Here is a 27582-nt window from a genome sequence, read left to right on the forward strand (position 1 = left end):
TTGGTTGGAATTTTGTTTCAAACATATGGGAAATGCTTATGTGGTATTGTGTTTAGATATGTTCACACAAGAACTAACTTAATCTGAAAATAGACCAACTGATGTCACTGGATAACCAGATTACACAGTGTCTCACTCTTTGTGCTTCGTAAATATGTTGTTAAACAATCCTGCTGTATGATGATGTCAGCTAGTCTGTTTCTGGTCAATGTTAATCTCGATGTGAACATGTCTTGTGTTGGAACAAAGGGGAAGATATCTTCACATTTAACATTGCTTGGTGGTGGTGTTGGCTCACCCTAGCATACAGAATTTCAGTAACTGCTCGATATTGTGTCGTTTGGCTAGAAAATTTAAAAATGTTTCTCTTTGACCATTTTGAAACTTTTTGGCTCTATGAATTTGGCTTGGACGTGTTGCTGGAAGAAAATTGTGGAAGAGTAAGTTAAGATGGTGTAAGAAGTTATTACTGTGACTAGGCTGCCACTTGTATTACTAACTATGCTTAGTGTGTGAATGGCGCATTTTCACTCAAGTTGTGATGGCTTAACTTAAAAGGTGCTGTCTCAGCAGACCAAGTTATAAAGCTTTCTAATAGTAGGAAACCTGATAAACAGCATGTCCGAGATAGCCTTAAATGTGTTGCGTCATTTGAGACTTGAAAAATTTCTTAGAATTTGTGCGAGGTGGGATCAAATTTTTATTAATAAAGGTGAAACAATACAACATTGACACAAAAAAAATTAGTTAATTTCTGCAATTGTGCAATAGACTATAATTTGGCAGAAAGCAACCAGAAAAGAAAAATCTGTGGATAATTTTTGTCTTCCAAGTCTGCCATTAATCTTTATAGACATATAAAATCTGTGAAGTTTTGATAGTTTGAGCTATCTAGGATTAGCCCTGTAATAATGGTGGGTGGTGGGATAACAGAGGGACTAGGTAGCACATATTATGTTAAGCCATTACAATTTGCTGGAAATGCACCCGTTACCCGAGAGAGGTCACATACCGTCCCATAATCTCCCCCTTCATGATGTGCCTTAAAATTATAAAAAAAAAAAAATAATTGACCAATATTTGTTATTGATTTGGGTGAATGTTACACCAGGTTTGCCCTTATACTTTTATAGTTTATATTTTATTTTTTTTTTCAGTTTCAAGTTTTCATAAATATGTGAGATTTATCTTTATTGAAGACCATTTATATAATGAAAGTATGTTGAAAGATCTGAATTGTTTTGAGATTTTAGTGTCAGATATTTCAAGTGTGATATTAGAGTTTATATAGTTTAGAAAAATGTTTCGAAGTATGATATAGTGAAAAGTCTGTTATATTTAACCATCAATATTATATGTCCTATGAGTATTATAACCATATGATAGTGTTAAAGCTAGCATAAGAGATTAATAAAGCATTAGTCATTGTCTTTTCAAAGCATACAGTTCAGTAGATTTTTAGCATTGTACTTCAGGAAGTGAATAGAAATATGTCTATTTTAGGAGTTTCACATTTATATTTTAACACATAATCATGTGTCGTTGATTTGGACTCTTATTTAACATTTTGTTTATACAGTGATTGGGGGTAAAATTTGAAATGATCTTTTTTTGTTGATGTTTAGTATAATTCCCCAATAACACCAGCATAAAATCAAATAGAAACCATGGTCTCTGTATTATAAGTTTGATATGCTGTGGCCTTTGGTTTCTGTATGTAAATATCACAGAAGACAACAAAGAGGTGTTAAACTGATTATATATTTTTGTATAATGTAGTTAAGTGCAGGTCTGGGTCAGGAAAAGCGGTAGATGGTTGGAAAAAATTTTTCTTGTGAAGAAACTTGAAATTGTTTACGTTTTTCCCACAGTTGTTCACTGTTGGGAATTTTTGATCAATAGTACCAGTTTATCAGCCTATCATAACTCTTAACAATTAAGTCTTTTTAGAGGGACGCTCACTTGCAATAACCATAATTTTCCTTTTTGTGTAATCATGATTCTTGTTGGTTAAATTAAATAAATTTATGATGAGGATTGAAAATTAAAGACAAGATCTTACTTAAGTCCATTATTCTGGACACTTTATTTGTATGGGGTATTTTCTATTGTGAGACTTGATTAAATAATAATGAAATTATATCTGAATATGACATCGTTTCATTGGTGTTTTCATTCTATGCTTTTGTAATGACCCAGACCTTCACATCCCTGCACTATTTTATCGTTTTGCACTCGACTTCACACTGGTTTTAGTTGTGTTGTAGATTTATGACTAACTTTTTCTATATCTAATTTGTGTGGATTTTAACGTTAGATCTCTGTTTGGTTATATGTGTTGCACCATTCTTCACAGCAGCTTTTGTTGTACTTTTGATATGTTAACATTTGATGCTATTTTTATTGTGTGTTTAAACTAACCAAGTAATTATGTAATTCTCTCTCTCTCTTCTCTCTCTCTCTCACACACATACAAGTTATGTTCAGTTTTCACAATATTTAAGTTGAAGAAAATAGTCTGATGTCTGATATTACAAAAGCCCATATACTATTTTGCCTTATTCTAAGGTAGAAAGAAATCCTTAAACAAGTGGGTATCTTTTGAAGTTGGTTACTTAGTAGACTATCCACCGATGAGGTTTTTCTACCTGAGCACCTGCAGTAAGAGAAAATTCTGTAATGTCGCCTCATTAATTTGTTGCACAGCAGGATACCTCTACCTTATTCACCTTTCCAATATTGTGTTGACATGTCCTTGAAATGTGATCTATTATTTATTATCTGCAGGTAAAACCAAAACAGTTCCCCTTCCCCCTTTGTTCTCTGGAAAATTTAAGATATTTTTAAAGTTCATTTTCTTGGATTAGAGACAAAAAAAAAAACAGATTTTCGATCAGTAGATTTTCCTGTTGACTTAAACAGTTTTTTTTAATATTCTCATAGTTTTTACTTAAAATTTATGCGAGTCCTTGAGGAACAAACTACCAGTTCTTTGGATAGGATTTAGATAGTAGAAAACAAAACGCCTATTCCACGTCCCAAGTAATGAAGTGTATTTGGAAAATTCTGTTGAAAATCCCATCGCCACCACCACCCCCTTTATTTTACATGTTATTAATGAATTATTTAGAAATTGGCCACCTCTTATTGGCTATTTGTGACTGCACATAATATTCCTGAGAAAACATTTTATGGGTGGTGATAAAACCATTCAGAAATTTCTCCCCAGGTCTCTGCCTCCAATATATCCACTTTTATATGGTGATTGAATAATTTAAAAGTTGTGTTCCTTCCTGACCATTCCTTAAAATAGATATTTCTTATATCACAATTGAATTATTTAGGAAGTGTTCTGATTAATCCCCTCTGATTATATCATTCTACCATTGGAAGAAAGCAATAATAAGAATGGAGAAACAGCTTGGGTGGTGAATTATTTAGAGGGATTGTGAAGAGAAAATAATCTGAAGTTACTCTGAAAGGAAGAGCTGCTGGGACGGTGTGTAGGGTGTTGGAGTGTCTGGAAAAGGGGCTTGAGGCTTTTCTTTATATTTTAAAGATCTTTTCTTTAAAATACATTTGGACATTTGGCTCTACTGTATGGAGGTGCTTGATGAAAGAAGAGGATAAGGAGAGTGATTTTTAAATCTTCTCAAAATTTCATCTGAATTGATGATGTGCACATGAAGAAGTGTTGTACAACAAACATGGATGTGTAGCTGATGTTTGCTGAACCATTTTTCTTTTCGACGAATGTTCAACTTCCCCATCTGAAATCATTGTCAGTCTCATTGACTTTACTACTTTCTTTAGAATTTCTTGTCGAAAAAGAAAAAGAAACTTAGTCCAGTTGCTCCAACAGTTTTGATCGTCATTGACTGATCTGATATTGTGACTAAGGCAATAAGTTGATGAAGTCTGTGGGCTACATACCTATATAAAGAGCAGAATGTTTCAAATCAATTCTATGAAGTTAGTTGGCCCAGAGAGCCAGGATGGGATAGTGGTAGGGTGGCTGCCAGAAGGTATTCATCTCCAGTCAGCCAGGTCAAGGGTGAGTCCAGAATCACAGTTCAGGGGCAGAGTTGATGTTTTTGTTTGCAAATTGAGTTACTTTTGTTAATTGTTGTTTTATTTATTTGTTGTCAGATTTGTTAATGTGATTATAAACTTTAGGCAGGTTCTTGTAAAAAAGATTTTATTGACATTTCTATTGTGAAATGGTTAAGATTAGTCAATTTTCAAACACTGTGCCCAATTTTAGATTGTTTTACCAATACAACTGATGTAAAGGATTTATTGACTTAAACCAAAATTGTTGTTTGAATTGTGCCATCAAATACTTACTTAAGATATGAAACCATTATTAGCTTCTTCATTTTTAAATCACCATATTGTCGAGGCACTGAAAATATTTAAAAGTTGACCTGCATTGCATCAGGTGATAAGATGTTTGTGTTGTTTAGGTTGGAGTCCCTGAAGTTGATTCCATTTAGACTATATCGGATTGAAGTTAGTTCTTTGTTTAAATGAGTGTTCAGGTTCTTGTGTAAGATTATATAGTATTGTATATTTTGTATGAGTACATGAGTTATTTCTGGTGTTGATAAGATTCTTATATGAGATAATACAGTATTATATGTATGTTATATTTGTACATGAGGTATTTCTGGTGTTTTAGTTAGAGATCCTAAAGTTCATGAAATTGAGACTATTTCTCACTCAAGTTCAGCTGTTTTCTGTTATGTAATTACTTCTTAAAAATTCTATTTAAGATAATATATTTATTATATCTATACAAGTAGACGAGATATTTCTGATGTTTCAGTTGGAGGCCCTGAAGCAGCAGTATGAAGAGCAGTTGGAGAATGTTAAGATGCAACTGGAACAGCAGCGTCTTGAACAGCTGGGGACCGTGAAGGAGGTGCATGAGCGGCAACGAGAGCGAGAACTGTCTGAGCTGCAACAGAAGCATTCTGAGGTAGGCGTGGCAGACACAGTAAACAAGGACACAGTAAACAAAGACAGTAAAAAAGAGATAGGATTTGGATGTTGATATTGATATTGAAGGTGACATTCAGTAAGTCACTAGGTCAGCTCTGTCCAAGTAAAAAGACAAGAAATATAAAGATTAAAATCAGAAACAAATGCAATAGAAATGAATCATATTTTTTGTTTATTGAACAATGCATAGCTAATGAAACTTCATTGTTACAGTCGTCCTATTTCATAAATAAATTCTAATTTATGTCTTAAAGAAAAAAATATGGAGGGGGAAATACTGAGGCATAGCCCTTCAATAAATTGTGAGTAACACATGAGTGATCTTTAATTATAAACATTCTGTCTCTCTTGTCACTGCAGGAAATTGGTGCTATGGCGGGTCAGCTGGACGCCACTCATCAGGAGATCTTTGAGAAGATGAGGAGAAAGATGGAAGAGAACCACCAGCAGGATGTGGAAGAAATAAAGAAGGACCACCAGGTAGGATCACTGCCTTCACTGTAATACATATTTCTCTGAAATTTATATGTCACCTAGGGTGCTTTCCCAGAGATTTAGATCGATCTAAAGATTAAGATCGACCTAACTCCCTGGGGGTTCACGCTAAATTGCAGTCAGCCGAGCGGGCACCATAGTTAATTACCACCTTACAGCTTTTAGTAGGCGGGACAGGTGCTTAAGCCGGCCAATCTGACAGTAATCTAGTGAGACTCCCCACAGGGATAGATCGATCTAAAAATCTATGGAAATGGGGTGCTAGTGTTTAGCAGTATGTCAATAAGTCAGGTGACCAGTCCATCCAGGTCATTTATCCAGTGAAAGGTCTCAAGTTGAGACAGAAATATTGGTCAGTTGCTAATATAAGTTTCAGTATCAGAGTTATTCATATTTTATACTGCTGAAGTATTTGTTAAAGTACAACGCAGTTATTTATCTGCCCAAGATGCTTGAAACACTGCCATAGTATTTGTTAAAATACAATATACTTAATTGTCAAAGCTGCTCATATTATAACTCTCCCGTGTTATTTGTTGTAATGCAGTACACTTAATTGTCAAAGATTCTCATATTATAACACTGCTATGATAATTGTTTAAGTACAATATAGTTATCATAGATGCTCTTATTATAACCCTGCTGTAATATTTCCCCAGGCTGAGATGAAGCTCCAGCTGGAGGCCCTAAAGTTCACCACTGAGCAGATCTACAGCAGCCACCTGCAGCTGGTCAAGGCAGAGAAGGAGGCCGAGATGACCAGGGCACTGGACAGTCTGAGGGACACACTGACCAAAGAACACAAGGAACACATCAACAGCTTGCAGTCGTCATGGGAACAGAAGTTAGAGGAGATGGACAGGCAGCATCAGCAGGATCTGGCAGCTAAAATGGGTAATTTTTAAAGTCACTCCTGCATTGGTTGTGTTTCTCTTTCTTTTAGCCAAATGGATGATTTTTTCAGTTAATCAGTAATGAAAATATGTTTCTGTGTGTTTTGTTTCAGAGAAATTTGTCATTAATGTTTGAACAAAATGTGATTGTTGCATATATTTAGTGCTTAATATGCAAATGGTTATTTTTATTGTTATTTTATTTTATTTAAGCATCTTTAGAAGAGGAGTCAAAAGCAATGTTAGAAAGGCTGAATACCGAGCACCAGCAAGCCATGGAGGTAAGACACTGATGGGATGTTTTGTGGATTTATTGACTGTCACATTCCTGAATGATCTGAAATGCACACAAGCGCATGCACGTATACACACACAGACACCAAAATTCTAAATGTTGCTAAGCCTTACAGATACATTGCAAAAGTAAATTTCTCCAGTGTATAAGGAGCCAACTTTATTAAAGATACATACAAAGTCAATTTTTTGTCACAAAAACCAACCAAAAGCCAGCATATAGTTTCAAGTAGTATAACTAAGAGAATTACCAAAAGGCATTGTTTAATTTTACCCGAAAGTGATGTTTGAACAGATTTTTCTGCTGGCATTCTAAGCTGTATGTCAATGGGGCAGGAAAGTAGGTCACGGAAGTAGGTTAAATTTACAACCATAAATTTAAAGAAAGGAGCAGTCTAAAGGTATTTTATGGCTGATTGAGTGATCTATTCAGTTTATCCCTTGGCATGTCAAATTTATTTGAGTCATATTAGAACCTAGTAGAAGTGGTTTACATGTGTTACTGGGAATCCACGCTCCACCGATGCTCGGTTCGTATGTACCTTTAAAGTCTGTTGCTGGACTGTAGGTGATGCCGACTTCTTCAAGTACATTTTGAGACATATTTTACAGAACCTGAAATCAGAGTACCAGCAGGGCTACAGCAAGGAAGTGGAGCGGATGCAGCAACAGCAACTCCAGGACCGAGGCTCTGTGGAGGAGTACCAGGCAGACATGAACACATTACTACAAGAGAAGGAGATGCTGGTGAAACAAGCTGAAGGTATCTTCATTGTACAGAGGCACCCAGTTGCAAGAATGTGACTAAATACAAAATACTGATAACATAAATACTTGGGATTTATTCATATGGGCAGTTTTGATGTCCTAAAAGCTATTGCATTAAGAAAATTTGAATATCACTTTCATGCACAGTTATTTACCCATAGTTTAGCAGTTTGTCTACTAATTGCCCCCCCCCCCAAATTCTAAATTAGTTGAAAACTTTGGTGTCAGCAACCCCATACAAAGGTAAATGTGTACATTTTTCAACTATAAAACTGAAGCATATGCTAACATACATAATTAAAGAAAATATTGACAATAAACAAACATTTCCCTTTTAGAAATGAGGCAAAATCTCCAGAGAATCCACGAAGAAGAAATGTCTTCCCTCAAGAGTGCCATGGAGGCAGAGTACAACAAGCTGTGGGAGGCCAAGGAGGAGCTAGAGCGCCATCTGGTGACTAAAGAAGAAGAACATCAACAAAATATGATCCAGCTTCAGGCACAGCTACAGCAAGCCACAGGTGTGGACAAAACTTGATGTGATATAGAGTGGAAGTGGATTTGAATATACTATTTTAAATAATAAAACTCCATAATTTTGGTCTTTACTGTAGACAGTTTTGTTACTAAAAATGTGTGATGAATTTTATGTGTGTGTGTGTTTTTATGTATAAAGGTTAGTCTTATACTTATGTTTACTAAATTGTGTAAAACAAATAATTTTTGTCGGAATCTGTGATTGATTGAAAACATTTATTTCATCTATATTACAGAAGCAGTTAAAAAAGAAGAAGAGAAAGCCAAAGAAGAACTGATGGAGAACCACAATAAAGAAATGGCAGAGTTGAGAGCCTATTTTGAAAAGCATGTCAATGACATAGAGGCAGGCTATGTGGAAGAGATCACACAGGTCAAGTCAAAATATGAAGACAGCATTGCAGACCTCAAAAGTCAGTTGGAAGTCAAATCGCGCCCCAGCTCGGCAAGCATCGAACGTCAGGACTCGGCTGACAAATCCAGTGAGGCGGAGATCCGTTTGGCGCGGGAACGAGACTATTTCAAACAGAGCACTATGTTGACTGTGTTGTCTGATGTTGACAGCACTCCTCCCACCTCCCCACGTGGCGAGACCGAAGACCAAACCAAGGTCGCTGACCTCGAGAGACAAATTGAGCTCTTGAAGGAACAGCTAGACACTGAAAAGAGGACGCTCGAAAACCAACATATTTCTGAGATGGAAAATCTCAAATCTCAGTTTGAATTTAAAGCGGAATTGGACCTTAAAAATGCAAAGGATGAGGCAGAAGCGAAATATGCCAAAGAATTGGAGGCTGTTAACCTGCAGCATATACAGGCCCTGGAAGAAATGAAGGCTAAATACAGTGAAGACCTGACCAAAGAGGTGACGAAAATCAGACTGGAGGCTGTTGCTGAGGCAGAGAAACAGCTGCAGCAGGAGAAGGAAGACATCCAGTCTGAACTAGAGCACAATCACAAGGAATCTCTCGAGGCCTTGAGACAGGAATTGGAACACGAGAGAAAGGTGGAGGTCGAAACTCTGCAATCCGACTTTGCTGCGCAGCAGCTGGTGGAACTGAAACGGTGTCAGGCAGAAATGACGGAGAAGTTTGATAAAGAGAAGGAAGATCTTGTTGCTGAGCTTGATGAAAGGTTGAAAAATAAAATAAACGAGGGTGATGTAAAATTGAAGGAGGTTGTTGAGAAACTGGAAAAAGAACATAAAAATGAACTGGAACAGTTGTCTGCCAAGTATAGTCAGTTAGAAAAAGAATATGGTGAAACGGTGGAACAACTGAAGTCGGCACAAGATATGTTGAACTCTGAAAAGGTCTCAGTTGAGGAGCTTAACAAACAGCTGCAGGATGTACAGACTGAAATGAAAACCTTCAGAGAAGGTAAGTCTGGAATTCCATTTTGAAAATTCAAGGGTCACTGTTCTCAATAATGTTTAATTTATTTAACATTAAAAGTACAGTATTGGCACTATAATTAAAATGAAATATGGACTGTTCATATAATCCTAAAATAGTTTAATATGGCACACTTTTGTTTACATGTAGATGTTCATGTTAATACAGCGAATCACAAATGCTGGTGCTCATGTTATTATCAATTTTAATTAGCAGTCAAGAAGAGCAACTGTTTTGCCTGTATAATACTGTTAATGGTGAATTCATGCTTATCTACATGTTAGAAGAGAGAAAAATACACTTCAGTAAATCTGTGCATGACTTTCTCATAGTGAAATATAATACAACTGATAGTACACCTCAGTGACTGCCCAAACATATGGTAATCATTAATGACAGGATTTTTTCATTGGGCATAAATTATCAAATTTTCAGATACATTTATAATTTTATGATTACACAAATTATATTTCTTTATAGCATCTGTAGTCCAAGAGTAGCCTGCTTTTTAATTTTGTTTCTACCACAACAGGAATGTTCTAATTTTAAGAATTTACTATTTAGAAAAACAGTACCTGTAAAATTTACCATGTTACCCCATTGCAAACGATTAGTAATTACCATATTTAATACTTCTAGGAGTGGAGAAGGGTGAGTGTCCCGAGGTGGAGGAGAGGTTCCAGAGGGAGCTAGAGCTGACCAAGACCACGTTACAGCAGGAGTTTGACCAGCTGACCAGTACCTTACAGGCCCAGACAGCCAAGGAGCTGCAACAGGAACAGGTCTGCTTGTGAAATACAGTTTGATGTGTTGAGAATACTGATAAAACTGCAATCAGAACTTGTACTACTTAGACATAAAATGATGTTGCTGGTTTACTCACTTCACTTCTAAAATAAAAATTATAAGGCATGATTTGGGGTCTGCTGTTTTCTGGTAGTCTGTGTTCCTTTGGAGTCTCTTCAGCTGTGTCTTTAATTGTTCAGATATCATACATAACTCATACAGGAGTCAATTTTGGTTACTGTTTTGAAATGTTGATTTCAATAAGTACACCTTTTTATTTTGGTCTGCGCAAAATTGGCAGAATAATGCTGTGTTTTAAACCTGCTTGATGATGACTTTAATTTAAATGTCTCCAAAAATCACCATTCAGGCCAATATCTGCTATAAAATGGCCATAAATGTTTGTCTTCAAAATGACCATCTAATTACTGCTTGTTTTTATTTTGATAAAAATAGGAAAAATTCATGAGCCAGCATCAGAACATGATGGACCAGTTCATTCAGGAGAGGGAAAAAGAAGTGGAAGAAATCAAAGAACAACATTCCAGAGAACTGCAAGATACCAATGCAGACCACCAGAGGGTGCTGGAAGTTCTGAAATCTGAACACCAGATGGAGCTACAAAAGATGCAAGAGGAGCATGCTGCAGAGATTGGACAACTGAAAGAAAAGAAGTCAGAAAGGGATTCTGAAGAGGTTGATAGGTTACAGGAGTTGCAGGCCTTGAAAGAAGAGTTTGACCAGATGCAGAAGAAGCACAGTGACATTATTAGCACCCTGGAACAGCAGCACCTTGAGGCAATGGAACAGTTGAAAATCCAAATAAAAGTAAGAAAATTTTCATTGTGAGCATTTTGTGTAGCATCTATTACTGATACAACATTCAGACTTTTTGGTCTTAGAATTTAGAATTTATTGGTTAAAAATACTTTCTCAGTGAAACTGGCCCCTAATTCTCATATAAGTTGCTGTGAGTTCTAAATGGTTCCTATGTTTTCTCTGTTGCAGGAAGAGCTGATCTCAGACCACATGAAGAAGTTTGAAGAGATGACAGCAGAGTTAGAGCAGAGCCACCAGACTGAGGTGGATGAAGTGAGAGAGAAGTTAACACAGGAATATCAAGGCATGGACTACTATTAATGATATTTTATGACTGTAAAATTTTTACATGTATGTTTATTTGAAAATTACAGTATTGATGATAATGAGTTATGTTAGCAGTATTGCGCTTAGTGTGTTTAAATTAATTCAAGAAGGGCAGAGAGAGAGAGAGAGAGAGAGAGAGATAGAGAGTGAATTGCCACAGTCTTGTTTTTGCTGATAGTTACATTCATGGATTGCGAATATATAGCGAGCAAAATGCTTCCATATTTCAGAACGCATAGAAGAATTGACAGCTCAGCAGACAGAGCTACAGAGACAACATCAAGATGAGTTGAATGCACTCAGGGAACAGATTCAGCAGCACACAGCAGCCACTGGTAAATTAAAAACCATTAAAAATACTATGTAACTGAGTTGCAAATGCTTGTAGTCTTTGCAACAATGTTTCATAGCATTTCATTTCTATCCTTTTATGAACCAGATCATTGTAAAAAAAAAACCATATTTCAATTTAGTAAAAGTATGTTTGATGCTGAAAACATGAAGACCAAGAAAAATGGAACATGGATTTTAATTTAAAAATCATATTTGCATCTCTTAATTGCCGAACTTGAATATAGTCCAGCGTGTTTGAAGTTTTAATTTCATTGTGTTCTAGACCTGCAGCCAGAGGAGCAGGGTACTGTCAGGGAGGAGACAGAGCTGAAGGAGGCACACAGCAAACAGTTACAAGAAATGGAAGAGAAATACCAGAGTCAATTGGCAACGATGGAAGAGCAGTCAAGAACTCAGCTACAAGACAAGGAGGTAATGGGTGTAATGGAGAGAGGGACATTTGGCAGTAATCTCCCTTCTGTTTCATTTTCTTTTTTCCTACATCTTATTTTTTTACTCTTCAGCACCTCATTTTTCTCTTTGCAATATATTTGATAATAATGATAATAGTTAAATGTTCGGTCCTAATTCAGAGTGTAAATATTTTGTGTATGCACCATTGAGTTGAATAGACAATAATAATAATAATAATAATAATAATAATAATAATAATAATAATGACAACAGCTGCATTTTTTTATCAGTCTTGCTTTTGCCTTATGCAACTATAATAATTATTGTTATTGTTATAAATGTTATTGATAGTAATGTAGTTGTGAATTTTGGACTTGCTATCTTGTTTTATCATTGCTGTTAACAGGCAGAGGTGGAGGTCATGAAGGGTCAACATGAGGAAGAGATGGAGAAACTGAAACAGGAGTTTGAGTCCATACTGAAGGAAACCATCGATGAATTGAAAGCCGAAAAAGAAAAACAAAAGCAGGTACTGGCTGTGTATGATTGTAGCCCATTCATTAATCTAGATGAAATCAGTATTATAGTGCTCAAAATTGTGTGTAAATTTGTTTTAAGTTTTAAAGAACGGGTACTCAATAACATTGGGAGTAATGGGAATCAATATTGAAATGCATATATTCTAAATGTGTTCTGTTGGCAGTTGTGTATAATAAGATACAAGTAGACCCGGTGTAACATGAAAATATGACTCCCATGAAAATGTGACTCCCCAGTCAGATTTTCATTATGAAAATGTGACTCCCCAGTCAGATTTTCATCATGAAAATCTGACTCCCCCCATGAAAATTTGACTCCCCCTCCACAAAACTTCATACATCTTATTTCATTTGAGTATATGACTGTGATCTTGTAGTATGTAAAATGGATGATACGTTGGCACATTTTTTGTAGTTTGCAGTGAAAATTCAAATGAAAAAATAAAAAAGTAAAAATGAAAAGTAAAAATGAGCACATAATGAAAATCTGACTCCCCCATGAAAATTTGACTCCCCCATCATAAAACTTCATAAACCTTATTTTATTTTGGGTATATGTCTCTGATCTTGTAGTAAGTAAAATAGTTGATACATTGGCACATTTTTTGTAGCTTGCAGTGGAAATATTAATGAAAAAATAAGAAAATTAAAAAATTTGCACATAATGAAAATCTGACTCCTCCATGAAAATTTGACTCCCCCTCCACAAAACTTCATTAATCTTATTTTGAGTATATGACTGTGATCTTGTAGTATGTAAAAAGGAGGATAGATTGGCACATTATTTGTAGTTTGCAGGTGAAAAATTATGTGAAAAAAGTAAGAAAATTAAAAATGAGCAAATAATGAAAATCTGACTCCCCCATGAAAATATGACTGCCCCTCCACAAAACTTCATAAATCTTATTTTATTTTGAGTATGTGACTGTGATCTTGTAGTATGTGAAATGGAGGATACATTGGCGCTTTTTTGTAATTTGCAGGTGAAAATTTTCATGAAAAAATAACAAAATTAAAAATGCCCACTTAATCGCCTATTGTCTCCCCTATGAAAAAGTTATTTAATATTTGATGATCATTTCAACACCTTTTCTTTTAGGATACTTTATGAAAAATATATTGGAAATATTTAAAGGTTTGATGATAAAATAGTGAAAGCATGAAAAAGAAATCATGAAGATCTTTATTTTTACACCCATGAGATTTGGACTCCCATGGAGAAAAGGACCTATTTTATATTCAGTCACCATACCACTGTTTTCCACATAGTTTGCATAGAGATGGATATTTTGTCATTATTTGAAAGTTTGATGATGAAAATTTTGGTCAATATTTTTAAAACAAGTATCCATCTTTATTCTTGTAGGTTTTGCACTCCCATGTCAAAACACTACATTTTTAACACAAGAAATTGGCCCCATCGCCTTTTTATTTAATTCTTCTTATAAAGCATACCCAACAAAACACTTCCTTTTGTTTTCCCATTATTTTCCCCAAAGCTGGATGAAAGATGGGCTTAATTAAGCAAAAAGGATAATAAGTATGCATTCTTGCGCCCATAGGACTTTGACGACCCATCTTACAAATCAAATGTTTCATATTTAATATTTTTTCCTTTAATGCTACGACATATGAATAAGCTACCACCAAGCATGTCACAGTCCTATCACATTTGAAAGTTTGGTGAAAACTTTTGTCAAAATTGAGAATGTTTTCGAAAGGAGTTCATCTTACTACCTGTAGGATTACCTTGTCAAAATGTTTCATATTTCATTTTTAGCATTAGAAAATTTCAGTGCTCCTGGTCCTACCTGTGGCAGTACAAGAATGCAAATTTATTATCCATTTTTCATTTATTTTCACGCAGTATTTTACCATAAAACTTTTTAATATTTCCAATAAATTTTTTCATAAAGTATCATAAAAGAAAAGTTGTCAGAATGATCATCAAACATCAAATAAATAGCTTTTTATAGGGGAGCCATTGGGTGTTAGAAAACAAATCCTTAATTTTTATTTTCATGTGTTTTATTACTTTTTTCCCTCAATTTTTTAACCATGTGCACATTTTCAATTTTCTTATTTTTTCATTAAAATTTTCACTGCAAACTACAAAAAATGTGCCAATGCATCACCCATTTTCCATACTACAAGATCACAGTCATATACTCAAAATAAAATAAGATTTATGAAGTTTTGTGGAGGGGGAGTCATATTTTCATGGGGGAGTCAGATTTTCATTTTGTGCACATTTTAAATTTTTTCATTTTTTCATTAAAATTTTCACTGCAAACTACAAAAAATGTGCCAATGTATCAACCATTTTACATGCTACAAGATCACAGTCATATACTCAAAATAAAATAAGATTTATGAAGTTTTGTGGCGGGGGAGTCAAATTTTCATGGGGGAGTCAGATTTTCATTATGTGCACATTTTTAATTTTCTCATTTTTTCATTAAAATTTCACTGCAAACTACAAATAATGTGCTTATGTATCAACCATTTTACATGCTACAAGATCACAGTCATATACTCAAAATAAAATAAGATTTATGAAGTTTTGTGGAGGGGGAGTCAAATTTTCAGGGGGGAGTTAGATTTTCATTATGTGCTCATTTTTAATTTTCTTATTTGTTCATTAAAATTCTCACTGCAAACTACAAAAAATGTGCCAATGTATCAACCATTTTACATACTATAAGATCACAGTCATATGCTAAATTAATTAGAGATTAATGAATGTTTTTTTGTAGGGGAGTCAAATTTTCATAGGGGAACCACATTTTCATTATGTGCACATCTTTAATTTTTCTTTTTTTTTTTTGAAAATTTTCACCTGCAAACTACAAAAAAGTGCCAATGTATCATCCATTATGCATACTACAAAATCAAAGTCATTTACTCAAATAAAAAAAGATTAATGAATGTTTTTTTGGGGGGGAGTCAAAATTTCATAGGGGGAGTCAGATTTTCATTATGAAAATCTGACTGGGGAGTCAGATTTTCATAATGAAAATCTGACTGGGGAGTCACATTTTAGGGGAGTCAAATTTTCATGGTACACCGGTTTTCTTCTTGGCTGTTTTTGTCTGCCATTAAAGAATCCTTAATAGAAAATCCTTGAATATCAGCATGTAATTCATTGCTTATCAGAATCACTGAATGGCTATATTTTGGGGAATACTTTTATGTCAGATATTATTTCACCAGTGCATGAATATTGATTTTAAAGTTTAATTATTAATTGATTTTATTGTCCATACCAACACTTTATTCGTGGTTTAACATTATAAGGCATAGTCACATCAAAGTTGATGTTTTTATTTTGTTTACCTGAAATGATAGTTTTGTTTGTTTGTTACATTTGTGTGGTTGTACTTACACTTTAGACTGCTAGATATATAGTGAAAAATATTTGTCACCTTTGGTAAATGGTGTTAGCATAGAGTTTTTAGTTAATGGGCCATTCCTCAGTATTGTTCATCCTTTTAACAAATATTTTTGTCCAAACACTTCCACCTCTTCATCTAGTAGAAAGAACGCTATTTCCTCACTCTTTGATTGGTTTAGTGAGAACAGAATTGAAAGTGTTCCTGATAGGAATGACAACAGTAACTGTTGAATGGCCTTGATGTTATTTTTGAGGGGACTGTTTTTGCATGTGTTCTCATTGCTCACTCTAGGATAAAGCTTGTAACAAATTAAGTTGAATGCGGTAAATATAGTATTATAGATAAATGAAAAAGTTATTGGCATTTGGCTAGGATTTGATATGCTAGAGTGAGCCAGTATTCACCATGTTTGTCTCACAGTGGCACCCCTTATTTTGCATGGACTGTAGCAACAGCTTGGAGAGCTCAGAAAATCACTGCAGATGGATATGCAAAATTTGAAAGAGAACGTGGTCTCAATCAATATTAAGAAAGAAATGCAGTTACAGGAGGAATATGAAGAGAAAATGGACCATCTGCATCAAAGGCAAGAAGAAACCTTGACGCAAATGAAAGAAGAACATGCGAAGGAAATGGAGAGCAGACGACAGGAAGTTGAAGAACTGCAGAAAAAGATGGAGGAACTTCAGGAAGAGATGAATTTGGTATGATGCAGGGATGGGTATTTCCTCCTTATAAAGGATTTTCATTTAGTTGTTTATTTATTTGTTTGTTTGTTTGTTTATTTATTTACTTTAATAGCCAATTTTTTAGTGGGAGGAAAATATGAAATTTGCTGAAAAATCAAAAAGTGGATAAAATTCACAACATTCACAGTAGGGGAGATGTTTCTCTGTTTTTATCATCTTCATTTCCCAGCACTGGTTATTGAAAAAAAAAAATTGTCATTTCAGCAAATTTTTGTTTAGAATACGCTTATGCATGAAAATAATTTAGTGTAATGCTTTGCATGTTGTAAATGTCATTAGAAATGGGATTTTACAGATTTACAGTTTTAATAATTAGTCATTCTGAAAAACAGCATGGGCATAAAAACCAAACCCTTACCTTTAACTGACACTAACTCTCCTACCTGCGTTGTGAATGTTTTTTTTTTTTTTTTTTTTTCAAAAAATTGATTTTCATGCATCTCTCAAATCATTTTCAATGCCCCATCTAATGTTTTAGACCAGCCAAGAAAAAGCTGCCTTAGAAGAGCGTTTAAAAACTATAGGAGAAAGTCACGATGCAGTGTTGCGTAGAAGAGATCGTGAAGAAGAGGAAGGGGACAATTTGCTGTCGATGCTCAGGTCGGACTTGGACAGACTTAGTGCTGAAAGGTGATTTTCTAATAGTGCATTCCCTGTTTATGTTCTAACAGAAATAGCCTTAGTTCTAAGAGAAACAACCTCAGTTCTAAGAGCTGATTGTTACATCACTTGACAGAATTGAGAAAAATTCACAATTTCCCCCATTGAAAAGATTGAGTAATTACCATAATACAATACACTGGAATTCTTGCACATGAATTTCACTAATTTACTTCTGAAACCAGAGAAATTATAGAACTCTGATACCATTTGACCTGACTGGAATGTACTAGGTGTTTGTTAGTCAATACAAAAAAATTAATGAATTATCATTGATGCGAATCCCGCTTTATGCTACATATTATCCGAATGTGCATGTCCAGGATTGGTGGTACATACCCAGAGGCCATCTTCACCTCTCTTAATCCTCAAATTCCTCACATTTCAGAGACGCCATCCAAAAAACAAACGAAAGGCTCCTAAGTGTGTTGTCGGACACCGTGAAAACCACCCTGGCCACTGAAGACACCATCACCACCAAGATGACCAGTATGATGTCTGGGGAAAGCCCGAGTGGCGCCCTGAGTGGCGCCCAGGGTGGCGCCCAGGGGGGAGAACCACAGGGACCACGCCCCCTGTCTGGTGAAGACCCCAGCAGGAGGCGAGGGAGTGGTGTGGGAGCTGAGAGACCTGATGACAGTGACCTGGACAGGGGGGACGCTGTAGGAGAGGCTGGTGAGACTGAGAATTACCCCGAGAATATTTTTACAGAGAAAAAAGGTTTAAAGGGGCTGGATTTTGTTTAATTGTACACCAAGGCAGCTCTGTTCTTAGTATTTATTAAAAAGTAAGTGAATAAAACACTACAAAAATCTTAATGGTTCAAGGTAGTCCATTTCTGATCTGTCTTGTAAATTTCATCAAAATTCATCCATAACTTTTTTGATTGGGTAAAACACATTTGCCTTGATAGAAGAAGACAATACACAATTTGAGGTTTGTTTTATTGGGATCGATCATAATGTTAAACTGAATATCCTCACAGGTTCCGACTCTGAGCCCACGTTACTTGACACCAGCGCCATGACAGACGAAGGCTTTGAGCTGTCCCAGCACCAGATTACAGACAGCCTGTTTGTGGGACCAGAGCTGGAGCCAGAGGGAGAGGAGATGGTGGTTGGTAAGTCTGGAAAGAGATATTTGAAAAAGACATCTGACATAGACTAGAGATGAAAGTCTTTCAGATACATATACCTGGATGTTTTGATGTTCTATTTAATTGTGTTAAATTTATCCAGATATTTGGATCTTTGGGTGTCTTATTTATATCTGTCAGATTTATCCAGATTTTTTGGATATTTTGGTGTTGTATTTATATACAGCTGTGCTTCTTATTTAAAAGGTCCACTTTCATCTCTGAAAGACTAATATGCGCATCTTCTTTTAATATATAGGGTGACAGAAAAAAATTCTTCTTTGAGATAAAACTGAAAAAATTATAAATAAAACGGTACTCCTAACTTTTGCTACCCATCCATGTGGGTTCCTGAACCCAGTTCTAGAATCAAGGAAGCTATTGGATATCTTTGGCAACAAAAAAGTGGGAAAATACGACAGAAAAAAAAATAAATAATTGATATAACCATGTGAACTCCCAATCACCATCACTTCCAGAATCCTGCACCAGACTCCAGGCAGCAGTCGACCGCCTGCTCGCCATGTTGGAGCAGACGACACAGCAGCTCCATGAGGCTCACCTCACCAACCAGGAACTGGTCCAGTTGGTCCAAGAGCGTGCAGGAGACCAGGAGATAATGAGGAAGAGATGCGAGGAGACGAGCCAGATCCTGCAGGGAGAGATACAGGCCAAAGAGTACCTGGTGATTGAGCTAAATAAAGCAGAAGGTAAGCTGGCCTGTTCATGCACTAAGTCTCATTGAAAATTGTCCACTAAAAGATGTCCATGAATAATTAACACCCTTTTGGCTGTAAAAGTTCCACTCTAAAATCAAAATTTAAGTTCTTTGCCAAATTTCTCAAGCCAAATCAGCTACAGGGTGGCGGGGAGGTTAAAATGTGTAGTCTGGAAAAAGAACGCCCCTTTAAAGATAGCTGGCTTCATGCCTTAAATTTCATGTTAAATGAGCGAAAATTTATGCAGAATTTATACTGAAACTTTCAAGTGGTAACTTATCATGTCAGGTCCTTCTAACAACAGCTTAAAACTAAAGTTGTTTCCACTTCAATATTTTGTATAACCAATCATTATAATTTTAAATGCAGAACTCTGCTATGATATTCTTTAACGTTACTCAACATTGCAGGGTTGATTGAAGGCTACGAAGCAGAGAAACAACAAAGCAGCCAGCAGATCAGAGAGCTGGAGGAGAAGAAGGAGAGTTTGGTGATAGAGTTAGAAAGGACAAGGAATGAACTGAAGGGGTACAGAGAGACATACTCCGAGGTCCAGTCCCAGCAGGAAGAAATTGACCACCAGAGGGAGACACTGACTCAGAGCCTGGGGCATGAGGAACAGGGTACGCTAAGCATTTGTGTTTTTCAAATTTTGTCTTTGTGATGGCAGATCCAAGAGTGCCCCTATACTGGGGATCAGGAGCATGTGTGGTTTAATTAAATTGAGTTCTTGAGTTTGAAAATGAAATTGGCCTGGCTTTGCTTGAGAAGTCTGCCTGCAGAATTTGATACAAGAATCAGCTGTGAATAAAGCAATAATATATGAAAATTTGAATATAGTTTTATCAAAGCTGAACACGTGGCCCCCTGGATCTGCTTTTGTTGCCCCCATAGAAACTTTTCTCTAATGATTGCTTTTGCATTTGCCAATTGCCAAACAAAGTTTTTATGGCTTTGTGTGTTGTTATTTTTAGAAAAGACTAGCACTGAAGTGACATTATCTTACTAAGAATTGAAATTGATAATTTTTCCTATTATGTTTCTTCATTAATGGTTTTCAGTATAACAGAATGGTTATTTTCAAAATGGTTATTGATGTAAAATCATCAGAATGCCACATTCAGTCGGGTATTTTTGGCTTGTCAATGAGTAGGAAATGAAATGTAGCAGTTGTCCTTTTACGCTTTTAAGCATTTTGCTCAATGAAAGTCGGAGTGCTTTCAAACAAGCCAATCTTACATCTAAAGGACTTTTTAAAACACCAGAACAAACACGACTTAAGAATTACGTAGATGGAAGACATCCTTCTATTGCTATGTATATGGAAGAGAGTGCTCAGAAAGTTTTTGAATTTCTGTTGAAATATAAAATTCAGAAGAGAGGGGAAGGGTTTTCCTCCTTTTCACATTCTTTTTTTTCCATCCCCCAAGGTAAACTTAATATGTTTCACAGCGATTATATACAAGCTCAAATAATTTATACTTCATCAGATTAGTACTTGAGTTAAAACTACAAATATAAACTGGTATGCATGTCTTTTGCTTCCCTTTCTGCTTAGCTTGCTCTCAGTAATGTCAAAATGTTGTGCTCTGCTTTGTGCACGACTATGAATTAAATATAAAGTACTTCAATTGAGTTTACTCTTTTTTATGGACAGACAGTATCTGTCTGGACATAGCCATAACTTGTGTCGTGTCCTTTTTTTTTTTTTATTCTCAATCATATTCCATGCACTGCCATTTTCAAAATGGTTGTTCAACCTTTTATATGGTTTTAGTAGATATCACTGCTCCTGCCGGTTTTGTTATATATCTGTCCATTTGACAGCTTTGCTGCCTTGTTTTTATCAGTTTTCTGAAAAAAAGAAAAGAAGTGTAGCAACATTATATTTAAATTTTCTTTTCTCTCCTTTATATTTATTTCAGTTTCCATTAGTACATAATGATAGCATGAACTATATTTACTGTAACAAATGCAGCAAAAATGGCATGACATTTTGCCTGTAGTTCTTTTATTTGAAATCAGTTATAAGATACACTCAGATAAGTACTAACTTAAACTGGAACTAGTCTAAATTACATCATTGGGGGGGGGGGGGGGGGGAGGACAGATTGATGAATTTTTTTACTAGTAGTTATTTTTGTGATCTTGTCGTTTTGTGATGCTAGTAATATATTTTCCAGTTTAAGTTCGTGCATTTCTGAACCTTCTGTAAGCATTGTGGGGAGTCCTGTTATCCAGCGTACCCACAATGCTTTGTTCAAATATGGTGCCATTTGATAGTGTTTACTAAATTCCCATCTGTGAAAATAGTTTCATTGGATCTTAGTTTTGATAGTCAGAAAGATTTTTTCATTTATGCTAGATCCTGAAATTTGATTTACCTGTTGACTGTTTCGTCTGTTCAGACGAAACAGTCAACAGGTAAATCAAATTTCAGGATCTAGCATAAATGAAATCTTTCTGACTATAAATTCCCATCTGTTAACCTTTCATCTCACCATATATCTCTGCAGAAAAAAAAAAAAAAAACCTTTGGAATACTTTGAGCACATTCAGAACAGTGGACTAACAGATTTGCAGATGATATATGCCGACCCACTAAAAAGCTTGCTGCTTCACTCAGGTTTAGACTCTGAATAGATTTCCTGAGGGGATTATGCAGCAAGCTTTCAAGTGGTTCGACCATATTTGACCGGTGAATCTATTAGTCTCCTGTTCTGAATGTGGCTTTCAGAACAAAATTTTAAGGAATAGAAGTTGTAAACAATCTTACAGAGATGATAAAAATATAACAGAGGGAAAACACTATGGAATGACGCCCTACTTTTTGTGCATTGTGCTGCATTTTGACTTAGTTTTGTATTCCTTTCCTCTTTCACACTCCTGTCCTGTTGTTTGGCATGCAGAAGTTCTGGCCGTTCACTCTGACACCGCGTCACCCAGTGTAGGGGAAAACCTGCCTGTGCACCATCAAGGTTTGTTGAATTGTTCTCAGAGGCCTGTTTTGCAAAGAGTTTTTTTCTGTTTTGGATTTAGCTTAGACTGCTAAGATTAGATAGCCAGCTATGTGAGTTTGATTTTGTGATGTTGGTTCTAGAGCATTTGGGGAAAGGTTGGGACACTTTTAATGTAGTTAACAGCACTAAAGGGAAAAATCATTGCCAACAACAATTTGATTGAGGGGTTGGATTAAAAAAAAACAGAATTTTGGAACAGTCTTTGCCATTACTAGTCTTTGACTTGAGTCATTTTGTGAAGCAGGCCCCAGAATCTACAAAAACAGAAAACAGTCTTAAAACTCACTGAACAATGAAAAGCCTACTTTATGAAGTCATCATTAACATGTGAATTGTTCAGTATAAATATTGGCAGTAGGCTCATTCCCAATTTCATTGCAATATCTTTAAAATGGTTGAAGTGGTAAAACTTTGAAATTATCAGCATTTTTTTTTAGCCACCCAATATATATATTCATATACTTTATGCGGCCGCTAAGTGGGTTTTATAGAGGTGCATAAGAGCTTATTTAGCTAGTAGTTATCGCTAGTGCAGTCCAAAAGGCCTGAATTAGAAAAAGACCTTACTTGGGTATAAATTCTCTCTCAATAAAACCAGGTTTCAAAGTGCAAGGACTTGTAGGGATATAAATGTCATCTTTTTGAAAATTACCAATTCAGAGAATTTGAACTGCACTAGTGTAGGTTTTGGGTATATATTTTTGGTGTTTAATACTAATCCACAATATCTTTTCCATTAATACTGACTTTCATTCCAGCTATCTTCTCTTCTTAATTTGTTTTAAAATGTATTTAATCTGTGAATGAAAAAGAAATATTTAAGGGGTATTATTTTGAAAACAAGAAAAATTTATGGGTGTCCTTTGGCCATATTTAGAACAGTAGACTTACTAGTCAAATATGGCCGACCCACTTGAATACTTCCCCATGGGGAGTCTATTCAGTGTCTATCAGAGGACTAGATGGCAAGCTTTTTAGTGGTTCACTATATTTGACCTGAGGACTAGTTAGTTCACTGTTCTGAATGCGGCCTTTGACATTTTGTGGTTCTAAATAAAAGTGGGGAGATTTTTTATCATTCAGTTAATCCCATACTTAGGGTTTTGATGTGGTTTTGGTGTGGTGTGGATCTGATGAAAAACAAAGGGATTGTGGCTAAATGGTGTTTTATTTTTAGAGAAAAATCAAATTATGGTGGCTCAGGTGTATTTGTGTTGTAATATATAACCTCAGGGAAACTGCAATACCTCCAAATTTTGAAATCCCTTGTAAAGTAATCAGACTGATACGTATTATAATAATAATAATTATGTAGCCTGAGTTAAAGTTTGTTAAGTTTAAAAAGTCTGAAATAATAAGGTTGTCTTAGATGAGAGGAACTACTGTATGATGTCATGTGATGCTATATGTGACAAGCAAAGCTATGCCATATCATTACAGAGCTACTCAAGGAGAACGCTCGGCTGAGTCAAGAGAGGCGAGACCTGCTGAAGCATCATGGGAAGGAGAAGCAGGAGTACGAGGCGCACGTCCAGCAACTGGAGACAGCCATGGAGGAGGAGAGGCTGCGACTGGAGGACCTCCTGGAAGCCAAGAAACTGGAGATAGAAGACCTGACTAGACAGGTGGAGGCCATGGAGAAACAGATCAAGGCCAATAAACAGTTCATGGAGGTAAATATCAGGCCATATAAACGGATAAGGTGTCTATTAACACCACCTGCAGATCTTTTTTAGTCCATGAAACTGAATCACTTGCTAGTTTTTCAATGTCCATGTTATCTGTAGTACATTATGTAAGAGGGTAAGGGTGATTATGCTGTTTTAAAACATTATGTAATAGTGCATCAGAATTGGCCAAAACATTATTTGGTGCACTCTTTTCTGCGTCTGAATGTCTGAACATTTGTCAGCTTTACTGCATTGTTTCTTGTATGGTGTCTGTATATTTGTCAGCTTTACTGTCTAGCCAATAATTCATATTAAATTTAAAAAAGAAATACAGAGCATAGAAAATGGATAGACCAGGACAATAAGATGTAGGTCTAAGATCTATTTAATTCTGGCAATTTCTTATACTTTATATGTTACTGTGTTGTAGAGCCAGGCAGTGGAGAGAGAACAGGAGAGGGACGACTACCAGAGAGAGGTCCTCAAGCTGAAGGAGGCCTTGAAGGAGAAGGAGAAACACTTGACCACTGGACAGAGGCTGAAAAGAGAGGCAGGTTTATTATTTAATGATATAAATTAATAATAATCAAGTTTATTTGCAACTAACAGTAGTTGGATTGTACAATCATGGGAGGTGTATGTAAATACAGTGTGGCATAGTGCTGCATGTATAAGTAACAGTTTGATGCCTGGTCATTACATACTGGGACTGTCTTGCCTCCTAAGTTGTTTGCATATATTTCTTTGACATTTTGAGTTCAAGTCTTGCTATTTATTTTTCTTTCTGTAATTAAGGTACAACGTCAAACATGATTATCCCCTTTAAGTCAATATATTTCCACGTGTAAGTGTCAATAGGGTCAATTCAATTTCAATTGAAGTAATGTACTTAGCAGGCGGAGGTTTGGTAGTTTGGGAAGGGGGGTCAAATATTATTGCTGTCTTTATTATTATTATTATTATTATTATTATTATTATTATTATTATTCCCCCTGATCAGGTTGAGGAGTTGGAGGAGGCTCTCCAGGAGCGCAGTGAGACTCAGACAGAGGCCCGCCAGCAGCAAGACAAGCTCCAGAAGGACCTGGAGGAAAAAGACGTCAACGTTCAGGAACTGCGCTCCACCATTGACCATCTGGAGCGTGAACTGGAGGTCAAGGCCACTGCTGAACAGGAGGCGTTAGAGGTAAGTGAGGAGGAGGAGGAGGATGGAGATGGTGGGGTGGGTGGTGTTCATATTGCTTATTATAGAAATGAAAGGAGGAGAATGTAAAGAACACCTTTTAAGGCTATAGATTTCATGTCTGAAATTTAGAGAACAGAGAAAACAGAGGGCATCTTTTTCAGCATTTATTTTGTGTTTTCCAGCTCCTTAACAGACATAGGTTATTCATTTGCAACTGCCTATTAGAAAAATATTGCAGCTAACTTTTGGTGGTATCTTTATCTTTGCTGATTTAAAAGATGGTAATTTTTGTATATGAATTTATGCTATTCTCTATTAATTGCATTTTTCTAACACAGAGAGTGAATGGTCTTGAGGAGGAGCTCTCTGAGGCCCAGGCCGCCATTGAGAAGCTGACCCAGGAGTTGAAAACTCTGCCAGCAGAGGGCAGCAGTGAGCGGGTGGAGGACCTGGAGAACCAGCTAGAGATCAAGACAAGCTCAGAGCAGACTCTGAGGCAGCGGAAAGAAGAACTGGAGACAGAGTTGAAGAAACAGCGCCAGCTGGAACAGGTTTGTATAACTTTATTGGCAATCAACATATCCTTAGAATCATATCTTTTATTTGAGTAAAATAGGATGACAATATTAGGATAGAATGGCACTTACCTAGTACATTCTGTTAAAGACACTATAATAAAACGTTCAAAACCATGAAAATTTCAACTGGAAGTTAATACAGCCTAAGTAAAACCATTGAAAATAAATTGAAGATTAACTGCTACATGCGGAGTCATCTATTTTTTTTATTATTTTTACAAGTCTACAAACAGTACACTTGAGAAAGGGGTAAATGCTCTCTGTACAATTTTGAAAATAGTAAAAAAGACAAAGCAATCTCAACTAACACAATACTAATGAGAACTTCCTCCCACTCCTCTTTCTCCAGGAGCTGTGATAATGATAATAATGATAATAATAATAATAATGACGATAAAAAAATAATATTGTTTATACATTAATGACTGGATCTGTGGATCTGTTAGTCCACTGTTCTGAATGAAGCCTTAATACTTTGTCACATTCCTCTGTCTCCAGGAGCTGACCCATGACAAGGACGCCCTCCAGCAGCAGGTGTGTGACCAACTGGTCCAGATCTCCTCCCTCAAGTCTCAGCTAGAGGAGCAGAGGCACAGCGGCGTGGCTGACCCCGGGGTGGACAGGGTCCAGCTACTGACCACACAGCTGGAGGAGGGGCAGGATGCACTGGACGGGAAGAACAGACAGGTGGGTGGTAATGATGTGATGATGATAATAATGATGATGATAATGATAATAATGATAATACAAATAATAATCATAGAATGAAGGGAAGGAGGCACTGGCCGAGAAGAACAAACAATGATGATGTGGTGATGATAATAATAACAGGGGCGGATCCAGAGATATTTTCTGACAGTTTTGTAAGTTATCTTTGTTGAACCATCCTCCATTTTCGACTGTCTTCTGACAGAAAACGTTAGATGCCCATCAATGAAAACTTGAAATATCTGACCGTCTTCCAGACCCAGAAGACGGCTCAATCTGCCCCTCAATAATATTAATAATAATAATGGTAATAAAAATGATGCTTATACATAAATGACTGGATCTTTTCAATGAGCAAAAATTATCAAACTTTCATATATATGATTTTTATAAAAATTTACAATTTACTCTATTTGAAAACATTGAGTAATTACCTTAATAATAATAATAATAATAATAATAATAATAATATTAATGATAATAATAATAACTTCTTATGACACAAATTGAGTACAAATTGTTTCTATTTCAGTTGGAGGAGCTGGAGCAGGATCTGGGCAGTCTGAAGGTCCAGCTGGCTGACAGAGACGAGCAGATCAGTCTGTTGACAGCTCAGCTAGAGCTCACCAAGAATGAGATGGACCAGTCTTGTCTGGAGAAGGCGGAGAAGATGGAGGAGCTGGAGATGGAGAGAAGAAAGTTGATGGTGAGTGACTGGAGTAGTCCAGTCTTTTTTGGAATTTAAGAGGTAAAATGTGCTTTAACTAAGTGGACAGACTCAGAAAGGAGAGAAAAAAAAAGAAAAAGAGAAAAAAATAGTGCTACTCTCGGTGAGGTGTGTTATTGATATTGGTGACAGGGAGGCACAGAGTGCTCTAAAGGTAGCGTAAATATATAAGATAATAAAACTGACATCTGTATAAGAGGGTAAGAAGCAAGTAAGTTGAAAATGAGAGCTGATGGTGAGTGCCAGGAATAGTCCATTCTTGTTTGGAATTACAGAAGTGAAATGTTCTCAAAATAAATGGATGGACTCAGAAAGGGTAAAAGAATAAAAAGAAAGAAAGAAAAGAAAGAAAGAAAAAAATAGTGTAACTTTAGGTGAAGTGTGTTTTAACCCTTGGGTTACAGGAAAATGTACATCATGCTGTTAAATGTA

The 27582-nt window shown here is 36.0% G+C and overlaps 1 protein-coding gene across 1 annotated transcript in view; it reads left to right on the forward strand.

Moving 5' to 3' along the window:
* Positions 1-27582, forward strand: part of LOC106160218 (uncharacterized) — a 51526-nt gene that overhangs the window by 12161 nt on the left and 11783 nt on the right. Inside the window, exons 11-36 of the mRNA XM_087014062.1 lie at positions 4829-4981; positions 5365-5484; positions 6159-6393; positions 6606-6673; positions 7299-7449; positions 7793-7975; positions 8228-9370; positions 10025-10167; positions 10628-10999; positions 11180-11294; positions 11548-11652; positions 11934-12082; positions 12471-12593; positions 16448-16702; positions 17226-17377; positions 17796-18082; positions 18393-18527; positions 19022-19252; positions 19672-19884; positions 22171-22239; positions 23722-23954; positions 24382-24501; positions 24952-25137; positions 25476-25688; positions 26214-26402; positions 26956-27129. Of these exons, the coding sequence (XP_086870188.1) occupies positions 4829-4981; positions 5365-5484; positions 6159-6393; positions 6606-6673; positions 7299-7449; positions 7793-7975; positions 8228-9370; positions 10025-10167; positions 10628-10999; positions 11180-11294; positions 11548-11652; positions 11934-12082; positions 12471-12593; positions 16448-16702; positions 17226-17377; positions 17796-18082; positions 18393-18527; positions 19022-19252; positions 19672-19884; positions 22171-22239; positions 23722-23954; positions 24382-24501; positions 24952-25137; positions 25476-25688; positions 26214-26402; positions 26956-27129 (5517 nt within the window). The remainder of the gene's footprint in view (positions 1-4828; positions 4982-5364; positions 5485-6158; positions 6394-6605; positions 6674-7298; positions 7450-7792; positions 7976-8227; positions 9371-10024; positions 10168-10627; positions 11000-11179; positions 11295-11547; positions 11653-11933; positions 12083-12470; positions 12594-16447; positions 16703-17225; positions 17378-17795; positions 18083-18392; positions 18528-19021; positions 19253-19671; positions 19885-22170; positions 22240-23721; positions 23955-24381; positions 24502-24951; positions 25138-25475; positions 25689-26213; positions 26403-26955; positions 27130-27582) is intronic.

The sequence above is a fragment of the Lingula anatina genome, chromosome 5 (assembly GCF_051362555.1).
Source record: "Lingula anatina isolate TDL-2025a chromosome 5, LinAna3.0, whole genome shotgun sequence".
NCBI classification, from domain to species: domain Eukaryota; kingdom Metazoa; phylum Brachiopoda; class Lingulata; order Lingulida; family Lingulidae; genus Lingula; species Lingula anatina.